Source organism: Vigna radiata, chromosome 5 (assembly GCF_000741045.1).
Source record: "Vigna radiata var. radiata cultivar VC1973A chromosome 5, Vradiata_ver6, whole genome shotgun sequence".
NCBI classification, from domain to species: domain Eukaryota; kingdom Viridiplantae; phylum Streptophyta; class Magnoliopsida; order Fabales; family Fabaceae; genus Vigna; species Vigna radiata.
Window position 1 is genome coordinate 10,338,634 of NC_028355.1, and position 12,117 is coordinate 10,350,750.

Consider the following 12,117-nt stretch of genomic DNA (forward strand, 5'->3'; position numbering starts at 1 on the left):
TTAAATATTTTTTAAAAGATAAATATTATATTTAAATGTAAAATATTGTTTTCGATAACATTAAATACATTATATCACTTCCATGTAAAGTTAAATATTATATTTATTGAATATAATGTGTAGAAAAGTTATTAAAGATAAAAATTGAGAGATAAATTGTTATATTTTTATATATCACGCTGTTATATTTAAAACTTATATTTTAAAATACATTTATTAAAAAATATTATTTTAATCATTACATTTAATATATTGAAACATAAATTACATTTAATAAATATATTTGTTCAAAAATATCTCATTTAACATATTCAGGTAAAATTGACTGTCAAATAATGTCAAATAACATTAAGTAATGTATTTATTACATTTAATATGTAGTTAAATTATTAAATATAAAAATTAATAACTATATTGTGTTTAAAAATTGTACATTTATTAATATATTGAAACATACATTACATTTAAGAAATATATTGTGTTAAAAATATCACATTTAACATATACAGGTAAAGTTGACTGTCAATTAATATTAAGTAATTTATTTATTATATATAGTTAAATTATTAAATACAATAATTAATAAATAAATAAACAGCTTATATTTAAATTATTGATTAATTAAATATAATCTATGATTTGATAATACAGTGTAAATAACATTTATATCATCCGAACATTGTAACTGACTTACTATTCTATTTTATTTTACTTTATTTTAAGTTTGAATTTAAACACCCTTTGATTTGCATTAGGTATTATTGGGACTTATGGGGAAAAAATTCTATTAAGTTAATTTATTAGTGCGGAAAGTAGAAGAAGCCCAAAAAACTGAACTGATACCGAAATTAGAAAAATAAACTGACCCCGCGAAAAAGGAGAAAGGAAGATCCTCATCATCTACGCAGAATAATCACAAAACGACACTTTCAATTCATGTTCCACCAATTGCGTTACTTTTCCTTCTCCATTGTTCATAAAAGCTGAATGAGTGAAGCAGTGAGTGAGTGAGGTATAGCATAGAACCAAACCTCAACCTTAATCTCAACCACAACCTTATCTTCCTTCTTCTGTGTTCTGCTACCACACTATCTACACATGCAAACTCCTCCAACACTGTATCTAAAATTCTTCTATATAACTGCACAAAGTATCTTATTGCCGTTCTGCGCTGTTTCCACATTCAGTGATAAAAGCCTCATTCCATATTCACGTTTATATCAGCATTCACTTATTCCGCATTCAGTGTTGGAAAAGCCTTTTGTTTTACCGACAACCCATTTGGAAAAAGGTCCCATCTTTGAAGGAAAGAATGGGAGGTGGGAAGTCCAGATCTTTCATTCTATTGCTCTTTCTCTTTGTGTTCCTCTGTGTTTTTGCAAGGGCGCAACAACAGCAACCTATAAAAAACGTTGTTGTTTTGGTTATGGAGAACCGTTCCTTTGACCACATGCTGGGTTGGATGAAAGAGAGAATCAACGCGTTAATCAATGGGGTCACGGGTGATGAATGCAACCCTGTTTCTACTAAAGGTTCGAAGCAAGATTCAATTTGCTTCACCGATGATGCAGAGTTCGTGGATCCGGATCCTGGGCATTCATTTGAAGATGTGTTGCAGCAGGTATTCGGGTCTGGTTCGATCCCTTCCATGAATGGATTTGTGGAGCAAGCATTGTCCGTGTCTCACAACCTCTCTGAGACTGTAATGAAAGGGTTTAAGCCCGAGGCTGTGCCAGTTTATGCTGCTTTGGTTAAGGAATTTGCTGTTTTTGATAGGTGGTTTTCTTCAATTCCTGGTCCAACACAACCCAATAGGCTTTTTGTGTACTCAGCAACCTCTCATGGTTCCACAAGTCATGTCAAGAGGCAGTTAGCGAAAGGGTACCCTCAAAAAACCATCTTTGATTCTCTGCATGAGAATGGCCTGGACTTTGGGATTTACTTTCAGAACATACCCACAACTTTGTTCTATAGGAATCTGAGGAAATTGAAGTACGTATTCAAGTTCCATCAGTATGATTTGAAGTTCAAGAGAGATGCCCGAAATGGGAAGCTTCCACCCTTGACTGTGATTGAGCCTAGATACTTTGACTTGAAGGGCTTACCCGCGAATGATGACCACCCATCTCACGATGTTGCACATGGCCAAATGCTGGTTAAGGATGTTTACGAGGCTCTAAGAACCAGCCCTCAGTGGAATGAAACACTTTTCATCATTACATATGATGAACATGGTGGATTTTTTGATCATGTGAAGACCCCTTTTGTCAACATTCCTAATCCAGACGGGAACACCGGACCTGCTCCCTATTTCTTCAAGTTTGATAGGTTAGGGGTTCGGGTTCCTACTATTATGATCTCTCCTTGGATCAAGAAAGGAACTGGTAATCTCAAAATCCTAGTTAATTATCCTTTTTTAGCGTCTACTCTTTTGTCAAAGCAATTATGCATATTTTTCTATGATAGAGATATGAGGAAATCATGGCCAATACTTCTTTTATCATGGGGAATATGGCATGAATTTATTCCATTGGATGCCACATTAACTTTTCTGGGACCATGTTCTTTCTGATTACCAGTATTCCGGTGTATACAGTTGGTTGATATTTCTTTTCTATGTTTGTCCTTTTCCTGGTGTTTTGAGAGTATAAGGACTAAAGGATTGTTGTTTTCTAGTCAAATTTGGTATACAAACAACAAATTGCTTTTGAGCAATACGGTTCTAATTGCTTTGTTTACCAAATCTTCTTGAGTGCATTTGTTAGATTCTAAAGCTTCAACTTGCTTTTGATTGGTCTGACATGTCTACTAATTTTAATTTACTACTTGGTCCAAATTTCTCAGTGATAAGTGGTGCCAAAGGACCTGCTGAAAACTCAGAATTTGAGCACTCTTCTATTCCTGCAACCATAAAGAAGATCTTCAACCTTTCCTCCAACTTTTTGACCCACAGGGATGCTTGGGCTGGGACATTCGAGCATGTTGTTGGAGAGTTAAGTTCACCCAGAACGGATTGCCCAGGTATCCAACCTACCCTTTTTATGTCAATCAATTACATTCCTCAATAATACATAACAATATGGATTACAACGTGATAAAGTTGAACATAGATAGCTTATACAAAAGAGGGGAGACTTCATCAACTTTGACTAAGAAACTTTCTGAATAAGAATTATTATATTATCATTCAATCATAAATTGTGATGGATAATCAGTTTATTAACTTTAATAATAGCTACCTTAAAAGTTTATGCTTATCATGATTTCTGATTGGTTGACACTGTCCTGCACAGAAATTAAACTCAAAACCTTATATTTTGTGTAACACAGTATTAAGGCTGGGTAATGTGTGTATTTCAGTGACTTTGCCGGACGTGACCCCTCTAAGGAGCACTGAAGCAAAAGAAGATGCAGGCCTGTCTGAATTTCAGAGTGAGGTAGTTCAATTGGCAGCAGTTCTTAATGGGGATCATTTCTTGAGCAGTTTCCCTGATGAAATGAGCAAGAAGATGAGTGTGAAGGAAGCTCATGAATACGTTCGAGGAGCTGTCTCAAGGTTCATAAGAGCTAGCAAAGAGGCCATCAAGTTAGGGGCTGATGAATCTGCCATTGTGGATATGAGATCCTCTCTCACTACTAGGTCTTCAGTTCATAATTAATACAAGCAAAACAACAAAGAGAAAATAAAGTTGTGGCTGCCACTGTATCTAAGTATTATAGTTTTAGGTCATCTGATAATTCTTGTGCTAGATTTTGCTGTTGTGAAAGTGGAATGCTATGAGTATCAGTTGGTTGTGAAAGGACGGAAGTTTCTCTAGGTGATAAAGTATCTGCCTGATAGAATTTAAGGAAATTGAAGAAAAATAATGAAGAAATTGATGAGTTGGCAAGTGAGTAATTTCTAAATAGAAAACTCCAATGCTGTTGTACAAAGTACCAACTCATAATAATATAAATGAAGCTCCATTAGTTTGTTCAGATTTGCCTGTATGATGTGAATTTCTTGAAGAGCGACTCGGGAAGGATAGACAAACGAAAAGTACTGTCTCTTTCACCAACTGAGATTTAGTTCAATGTGATGTTAGAGATGCAACTAATGAAGTTAAATTTTTGAAACTTATTTGATATGGAGTATTTTAGTCGCATGAGCCATGAAATACAAAAACTAAAGGGCTAAACTTAAAAATCATTCACCTACATACTATACCGAAAAGGATGAAATACAAAAACAGGAAGGTTAGTATGTATAAGTCAACCTGTCATTTCAGTTGCAAAGTAGATTTATACTTATTCAGCATTTTTCGAAAACCTATTCAGCATAACTTGCACCATAATAAATAAATAAAATGGGTTTTGGCGCTTGTGTTGTTTTCAACAGGGAGGAGAGATTATGTTCCTTCTGCAGTTACACACAACTTAAGCCAATATCCCAACTATGGTCGATATGCAAGTGGCTAGAGTTGGATATACTAATCTCATTTGATATATTTGAAAATCAAAAATAATAGTTTTTGTTTACCCACCATCAATACCCCTCTTGGAATGGAAATGCTGTGGTAAGAACATATTACCAGGGGGATTAGTCTGCTTTAATTGTGAAAGGTGGCACATATTTTGGACAAAGAATTTCTGCAACATGCCTAATTTCATGAAAAAAGGTCACCAGAACATGCTACCCTGCAGGACATACATAATGAGATTTACCGTACCATGAGATGCTAATATTTTGAAAAAGTTTATTAATATATATATTTCTATTATAAAGTAGAATACCAAATAGTATGTGAGATCGTGACACTTAATTATATCTGTAAGTCATTCTTCCCGTAAAAAGTGGTGAGGAATATATACCTTTTGCAATTCGTCGGTTCTGGACAACTGGACTCTTTTTTCATTTTTAAATTGATACTATTTCTCCTTTGAATTGTCAGGCAAACTTTAAAAATATCTTCAACTAAGATACCGATTAATTTCCTTATCATTCAATCTTTTCCTCCTAAATTAAGTGGTAGACCCATCCATGTGTTTGGATGCACGATTGAAAAGCTGAACGCGCATAAACACTATCCTTTTATAATTGCATGTGGACCGGAGATGTAATTTTTAAGACCAAACATGCGTCAAGAACCACCACCATCTTCCCATTCTATTTCTATATATTCCTCAAGCAAAATAAACAGATATGAAATATGCATTGTATTCACCTAAATAACGAGATATAAATTGAAAAAAATGATGAGACAAACAAGTTTCATCATAGACAAAATACAGGAATTCTTTTCTAGAGTTCAAAAGAAAGTAGTTAGTTACGCTTTCTTTTACAAAATTTATAAGCAAAAAATCTACAAAATACAAACTATCATCATTAAAGATACACCTAGCCTTATTGTCATTTACTGTACTCAGAATCAAGTTTCCATATTCGGAACCACTCCACAACTTTAGGTTGATAACGGACTTTGCCACGTTGATATATCAGAGATAAGATCACGCAGTTGATCTATTAGTGTCTTCAGGAGTAAGTTCTTGTTGGCAAGCTCCTACATTTATGAGAAGATGTTCAATGTTTACCACTGAAGCAATTAAAAATGAAAAATAGACAATCTATCAACCACTCCTACATTTATGAGAAGATGTTCAATGTTTACCATTGAAGTAATTAAAAAAGAAAAAAGACAATCTATTATCAACCACTTCAGCTCAGACGCTGAATATGATTGCAAATCTAGAGATCCTTTTGTTCCTTTTTTTCTCTTATGAAAAATTATTGTGCTAATTAAATAAATTTAAAAGATTCTTAAAAAAATGTAATTTAAAATCGAAGAAAACCTAGAAAGCTTATATTAGTGTAAAGAAGCTAAAATTAATAGCAATATATATATAAAAAAAAATCACCAAAATGGTGTTGTATCATAATTATCTTTTTAAAGCTAATACCAATGGGTCATAAGTTGTTTCAAAAATAGGCCAAAATTACAAAATACATAATAAGGAAGACACTACATTCAGTTAAATCTTAACATAACATGACTGAAAAGTAAATGCTTCTGAATTCCAACAAACTAAAATCTGTTCATAAAACGACAATTTCAAAGCTCAGCCCTTGTAAAGAACAGCGTCAAAGAATAGAGATAAAGATTAATACATTTATTAAAAACCTGGTTCAAACCTACCTTTCTTAGAGATGAGGCTCGCTCCTCCAACTTGTCAATTTCAGCTTCATCTGCAGGGCTAGCAGCTGAGCCGGTATCAAATGATTTTGACTGCAGTACAAACCACGTCAGTTTAACAAGAAAACAAAAGCTTCACTTGACAAAATTTAGTAGTAAAGCTCACAAAAAAATTACACACATAAATATTTAAGCAAATAAGTGACATATATGAATGAAAAATAAACTGCGAGTGTATCTACCAATATCTCTTGTGTCAATTTACACTATGTGTTCTATATCTACAATAGGGAGAGTTTGTCTACCAATATCGTTTATGAATAATCCTTTTACTCCAACCATCAATATCTTCAAATTCCAGCTGATGGTACCGCAACATTGCAGAATTATGTCTAGCAAATGATGAATTTATACAAAGCAATTTGTACCAGCCGGTTTAATATTCTTTTTAAACAATAATATTTTAAAGATGAGTTGTTACTGAATTTTTTATAATCATATTAAGCTTATCCCTGTTTTTTTTCACCCCCGTTTTTAAAACGACATCAAATTGAACCTTAGAATAGTTTGAATCATCGTTTTACCTTCTCTGAAAGATATCCATGAAATTAAGATTGAATTCACAATCCATTAGCTAAAACTCTGGTTTAGCAAAGCAATAACTAGTTAATTATCATTCCTGGGGTGTTTAGGTAATAAAACATAGAAGAAATAGATGGCCAAAAGTCAATAAGCCACTTAAAATTGCAGTCAGCTCTGGAACATTAACAAGAGCGTACACACACGAGTTTCATACTTTTCATTATATTATTGAAGCACAATCAATGTTATCGATATTGGCAACCCGAACATCCTTTACAAAAGTATGAAGAAGCATCGTGGACAAAAAAAATACAATATATCCAGATAGATAAATAATGAAAGACAGCCATACAGCTAATGATACAATACAGTGAATAATAATGATAATAATAAGTTTAAAAATTCGAATAACACTAAAATCAATGCAAAACACCAGAACTTCAAACAACGACAAGACAAGCATTGAGTAGAAAGAAGAAAAAGAAGGGGGAGAGAGCAGTGCTACAGAACGAAAGAGGAAACCAATAAAAGGAAAAGGGGGGAGGGCGGCACTGTACTGGGACAACAACAGCACTGCAGTGGAATGCCGGCAGCGGAATTTGTCCCAAGCTCTGGAATACGTTGCAGGCAGCAACAGAATAAGCCAAAGGAAGTGGCAGCAGCAGTGTCACTTGAGGCTGACCACAGCATCTACGGTTGCTTAAACGGAACAGATCTGTATTTTAGGTTGTGGATGGTATCTTAGGTTTGATAATTTTGGATTGGGTTTGAAGCGGGCACCTGACCATTTTTTTCAGAATATAAAATTTAAGAAGCCTTGGTCAGTGTGACCAGAACTGAGGGCAGAAACATCAATCATGGTCGTTCCATGAGGCCATTCCACAACTTACATAGCTGTCACTAGCCATCATGGAAAACCCAGTCCGCCACTACCATGCAGTGGTGGGCAGAAAAATAAAATCAGTCAGCCCTTTTTCCATGGTCGCTTTTTTTAACACTGACCACCATGAGTTAAACTTGCATGGTTCAATTATCAGCAACTTGATCCCCTAAACTTACAAACTGTGACATGAGTGATGCAGAAATGCCCCCCATGTAGCCATTAAACGTGATTTGGTAAGTCAAGTAGTTGAGTTGCTGACTTCAGAATGACAATAGGTTGCTTGCATTGCCACCAAAGCACACTGAACGTGAATTCACAGTTAGGCATGCATTCATGTTGATTGTACACTGGAACATGTGATAGCCCCAAAACACACTGAATGTGTTAGAGGCTGGAAAGTATATGAGAAGAAGAAGTATAGGAGAGAAAGAGAAGGGGACCGAACGGTAGAAGACAAGGACCGAACGATAGAAGACAGGGACCGAACGGTAGAAAGCAGGGAGCAAGTTGACCAAATGGTAGATAAGGGGGGTCGACCAGGCTGAATGGTAGAAGGCAGGGAGCGAGTTGACCGAACGGTAAACAAGGGGGGACGACCAGGCCGAATGGTAAAAGGTGGGGAGCGAGTCGATCGAACGGTAGACAAAGGGGGACGACCAAGCCAAACGGTTGGAAGTAGCGAGGAAGCAACCTAACTACCACAGCAGTTAGGATGGGAGGGAAATTAATTAGAGTAACAAGAGAGATATTCAGAGAAGATATTCAGCAAAAAATAATTAGAGTAACAAAGCCATATCTCAGTATATTATTCAATATAAGTTAAATATAGTAAATAAGGCTAAAGATATTTGTATCAGATAATTATAGTAAATAAATAAGGCTAAATATATTTGTATCAAATACTTATAGTAAATAGGATTATTTTCTAATATTCAATACATTTTTGGGAGGGAATTCATTAATATAAATAAAGGGGAAGCCTAGGGTAAAAGGCATGCTTTTGATTTGTGAGTTTTGTAAGAGAAGTTATGCTCTCAGGTAACTAACAGAGATCCTGCTCCCAGTTATTCTTTGCTTTCTTTGATTCAGTTATTTCTATTCAATAAAAGAGGTTTATTCAACTATTTTCCATTGTCTGTGTGAGTGTGTGAGAAAGCTTTCTAGTTACTTTCCATACTCGGGTACGTAACAGAATGACATTTCTGCAACTGACCTATAGTTGACAGGAGTTCCTAACATTTTAGCCACTAACATTGAAGGACACAGCATGTTTAGTGAAACTACGGTCTTTCAGATTTCTGAACTCTGTAACTAAACACCACATTTCAGTTTAAACCTCTGGGACCATCACAATTTGGCACTGATGAATGTTGGAATTACAACAAAGTAATGGCACCAACGTTAAGCTGAAAGATCCTAGTTCCTATAATGTGTCAAATGAATATGCACGTTAAAAATTGACAACCACAATACATTCTAAATATCAAAAGTAGGGCTTTCAGTAGTGCATGACAGTGACATAATAATGCTGTTGCGACACAGCGGTATCAGAGACCGCACAGTGCTCACAATCACTTGTGGATTGAAGCAGGATACCCCTGCAATTCCTTCTTGCTTAGCTGTTAGGGTTGTTTTTTGGAAGGGAAGCAGGCATTTCAGGGATTTTGGGGGGAAACACAACAAAAAGGAGCGATACCTGCATGCATCTACATCTTTTCTCTCTCTGACGAGAAGACCTACAGTCTCCTTGTCTCTGGATATGACGAGACATACTCCCTCTGTTTCTGGCTAGACATGTTACCTATGTCTTTTGTTGATATTTACTTGTATGTATTGTATAAGACACATGGTGTTTCTTAGTGGTTACAACGACTTTAATTCATGTATTTTCTTGTATGGCGACGTTTTATTGTCAATTATGAACCACGATTATTTAACAACTTTCCATCATCGAGAATTTAAACTGTATAAAAAAATTCAAATAGCATTTTAAGATCGACTGCTATGCGATACTATATTTTTGAAATCTTTTCAGATCTTAATCCGGGGAGAGTCAAACTACTCCTATGTCCAATCCAATCCAATCCAACCCAACATCTTATCCTTTTACATTAACAATTTAACACCACATTCATGCGTACAACCACAAGGCAGCATCGACTAGTACCTCCCCCACCCTCTCAGCTCAATACAGTTTATTGCATTTAGCTTCAGCACATAATAACCTCCCAAAAAAGTTCACAAGATCCACGAATCAACAGAATTGATTGTTAAAATGCATTTCACAACAAAGCAAACACGGTATGGGGTCAACGAGCGAAATCGTGTACCTTCTGGGAGTTAGGAATGGCAGTGAGAATGGTCCGAAGCGCGGCGACAGCGTTCTTGTACCGCAGGCGAGCCTCTTCGAGGGCGCCTCCAGCGCCGGCAGAAGCTGTGGCGCCGTCAGAGTGAATATTTGAGTTGTCTGAAGCGGAGTCAGTGGTGGCGGAGGGGGCATTGGGGGAGGTAGAAGTGGCGGAGGGAGAGGTGGACCACAAAACAGGGTTGCAGAGCTCGTCGTTCATGGAAGAGAGGATCTGGAAAGCGAACTCTATGGTTTCTTCCAAGTACTGCTGCCCTTCCATCGCCAACTCCTGCGTCGTTTTCGACCTCGACATCATGCCGTTCCCCAATTGTTCTTCCATTCTAATCCCCTCACACTCATTCAGCGCCAAAACCACTGGATTTAGAGATCCTAATACCCTAACCTCTTATACATTCAAAGATATAAACAATGGCGAAAAAAAAAATAAACCAAAAGATGAAAACGTCGACAGCAGGATTCGAACCTGCGCGGGCGAAACCCAGCAGATTTCAAGTCTGCCTCCTTAACCACTCGGACATATCGACTTTCTGATTCTGGCTCTCTCATTATTGGTTTCTATATTTATCATTTTAAATATAAAAAATGTAGTAACTTACAACACTCCTCTTTTTTCTAATTCTACCCTAGATCTTGTTTAATTTTGTTTGATAAATTTATTTACACTTTAAATAATTTAAAATAATTAACTTGTATTAAGATAATTTTTTGTAAATGTTAAAAATTGAAAAGCTATATTTTATTTCAAAAATATATAAAAGTGTCAATATAATTTATTTTATAACATTAATACGTGCTTAAAGTTTATCGCATTTGGTATTTGGTTTTCGTGAAAAGAGTTCTACCAGAGAAAAATAAGAAATAAATCGTTTTTTTATTCATTAAAATAACTTAAACATAAGTTGATTTATCACATTTCACTCACATTTTCTTAATACATTTTATTTTCAATTTTTGAATAAGTTAATTTTGTTTACAAAAAAAAAAAATCCATTTGTTTTTGTTCGTATTTAATTCTTAAAAAAACATTATGAAAAAGGTTTTTTTAAACAAATTTTTTTAACAAATTATTTAAACGATATGTGTTGGGTTGATAAAATTACATATTGGAATCGTGGTTGGCGTTGCATTCTAGAGTAGCTCACGTTTTCTAGCAAGTGCTCTCATGGATATGTAGAGGAGATCACAGTTTAATGAGTGCTCTCGTGTGGTTTAATGAGTGCTCGTGTGGCTTAGTGAGTGCTCGTGGTGGCTTGCAGAGTGTTGGTGCATTTTATATATGTGTTGGCTCACACAATACTACAAAATGGGCTTTTTAAGTGTGTTATTTCAGGTTTTTAAGTTTATTTTGTGACAAGCAGACGTAAATTTTAAGTTTGTTATTGACCAACGGACTTAAAAAACATCGTATGTAAGATAAAGAAGGAGAGATATCGCGTGCATAAAGAACATCGTATGGGAGATGAGGAGGGCGAGAAATCACGAAAGATGGGAAGGGAGAGAAATGGGAGGTTGCACCACTCTAAAACCTAAAAGTAATTAAAATGATAAATTTAATTTTTTTATTTTAAAATTAACATAAATTTAAGTATGTTGAAATTTGAACAGATGTAAAATTGTAAAATTGAAGTCTGATTCTCTTTAAACAGGCTTGAAAGATAAAATTTACGTCTGTTATTATTTTAACAAACTTAAAATACTATCTTTTATTTACAAAATTGTCACCACACATTTTTAAGTCTAGATTTTCTCTGAAAAACTTAAATTGACAGACTTAAAAATCTAGTTTTGCACTAGTGATATAGTGATTGTGAGGGATGATAATGGTTGGATCTTAATCTACGTGGGTGGAGCTTGTTGATCTCTAATAAGTGCACGCGATCTGCAGTGGCTACTTTAGTGACTGTAGGGAGGAATTAGTGATACCTTTAAGTGTTTGATCTCATGGAAAGATATGGAGATGACAAGACAACTTTTTATTAGTAAAATTTGAGATTGAAGGATGGTGACATGTGGTAGCTCTTAGTGGGTAGGTCCTGAGTTTTAATATGAGTCTTTGCTAGAAATAGTTATGTATTTGTAGGATTAAAAAAATATAGAGATCTTAGAAATAAAAA

General features: G+C 35.1%; 2 protein-coding genes and 1 non-coding gene across 3 annotated transcripts; 1 reads left to right on the top strand and 2 right to left on the bottom strand.

Moving 5' to 3' along the window:
* The first annotated feature begins 861 nt into the window (after positions 1-861).
* Positions 862-3,978, top strand: LOC106762595 (non-specific phospholipase C6). Its single transcript, XM_014646594.2, has 3 exons — positions 862-2,384; positions 2,845-3,021; positions 3,361-3,978. Exons 1-3 carry the CDS (start codon positions 1,313-1,315, stop codon positions 3,657-3,659), a joined length of 1,548 nt encoding a protein of 515 aa, XP_014502080.1. The 5' UTR covers positions 862-1,312; the 3' UTR covers positions 3,660-3,978.
* Positions 3,979-5,194: 1,216 nt separating this feature from the next.
* Positions 5,195-10,494, bottom strand: LOC106761423 (mediator of RNA polymerase II transcription subunit 30). The gene is made up of 3 exons (XM_022780594.1): positions 9,966-10,494; positions 6,174-6,263; positions 5,195-5,540 (listed from the first exon to the last, which is right to left on the bottom strand). Exons 1-3 carry the CDS (start codon positions 10,320-10,322, stop codon positions 5,442-5,444), a joined length of 546 nt encoding a protein of 181 aa, XP_022636315.1. The 5' UTR covers positions 10,323-10,494; the 3' UTR covers positions 5,195-5,441.
* On the bottom strand, positions 10,446-10,527 carry TRNAS-UGA. Its single transcript has one exon. It is a non-coding gene; the product is annotated as a tRNA-Ser (tRNA).
* Positions 10,528-12,117: the final 1,590 nt, after the last annotated feature.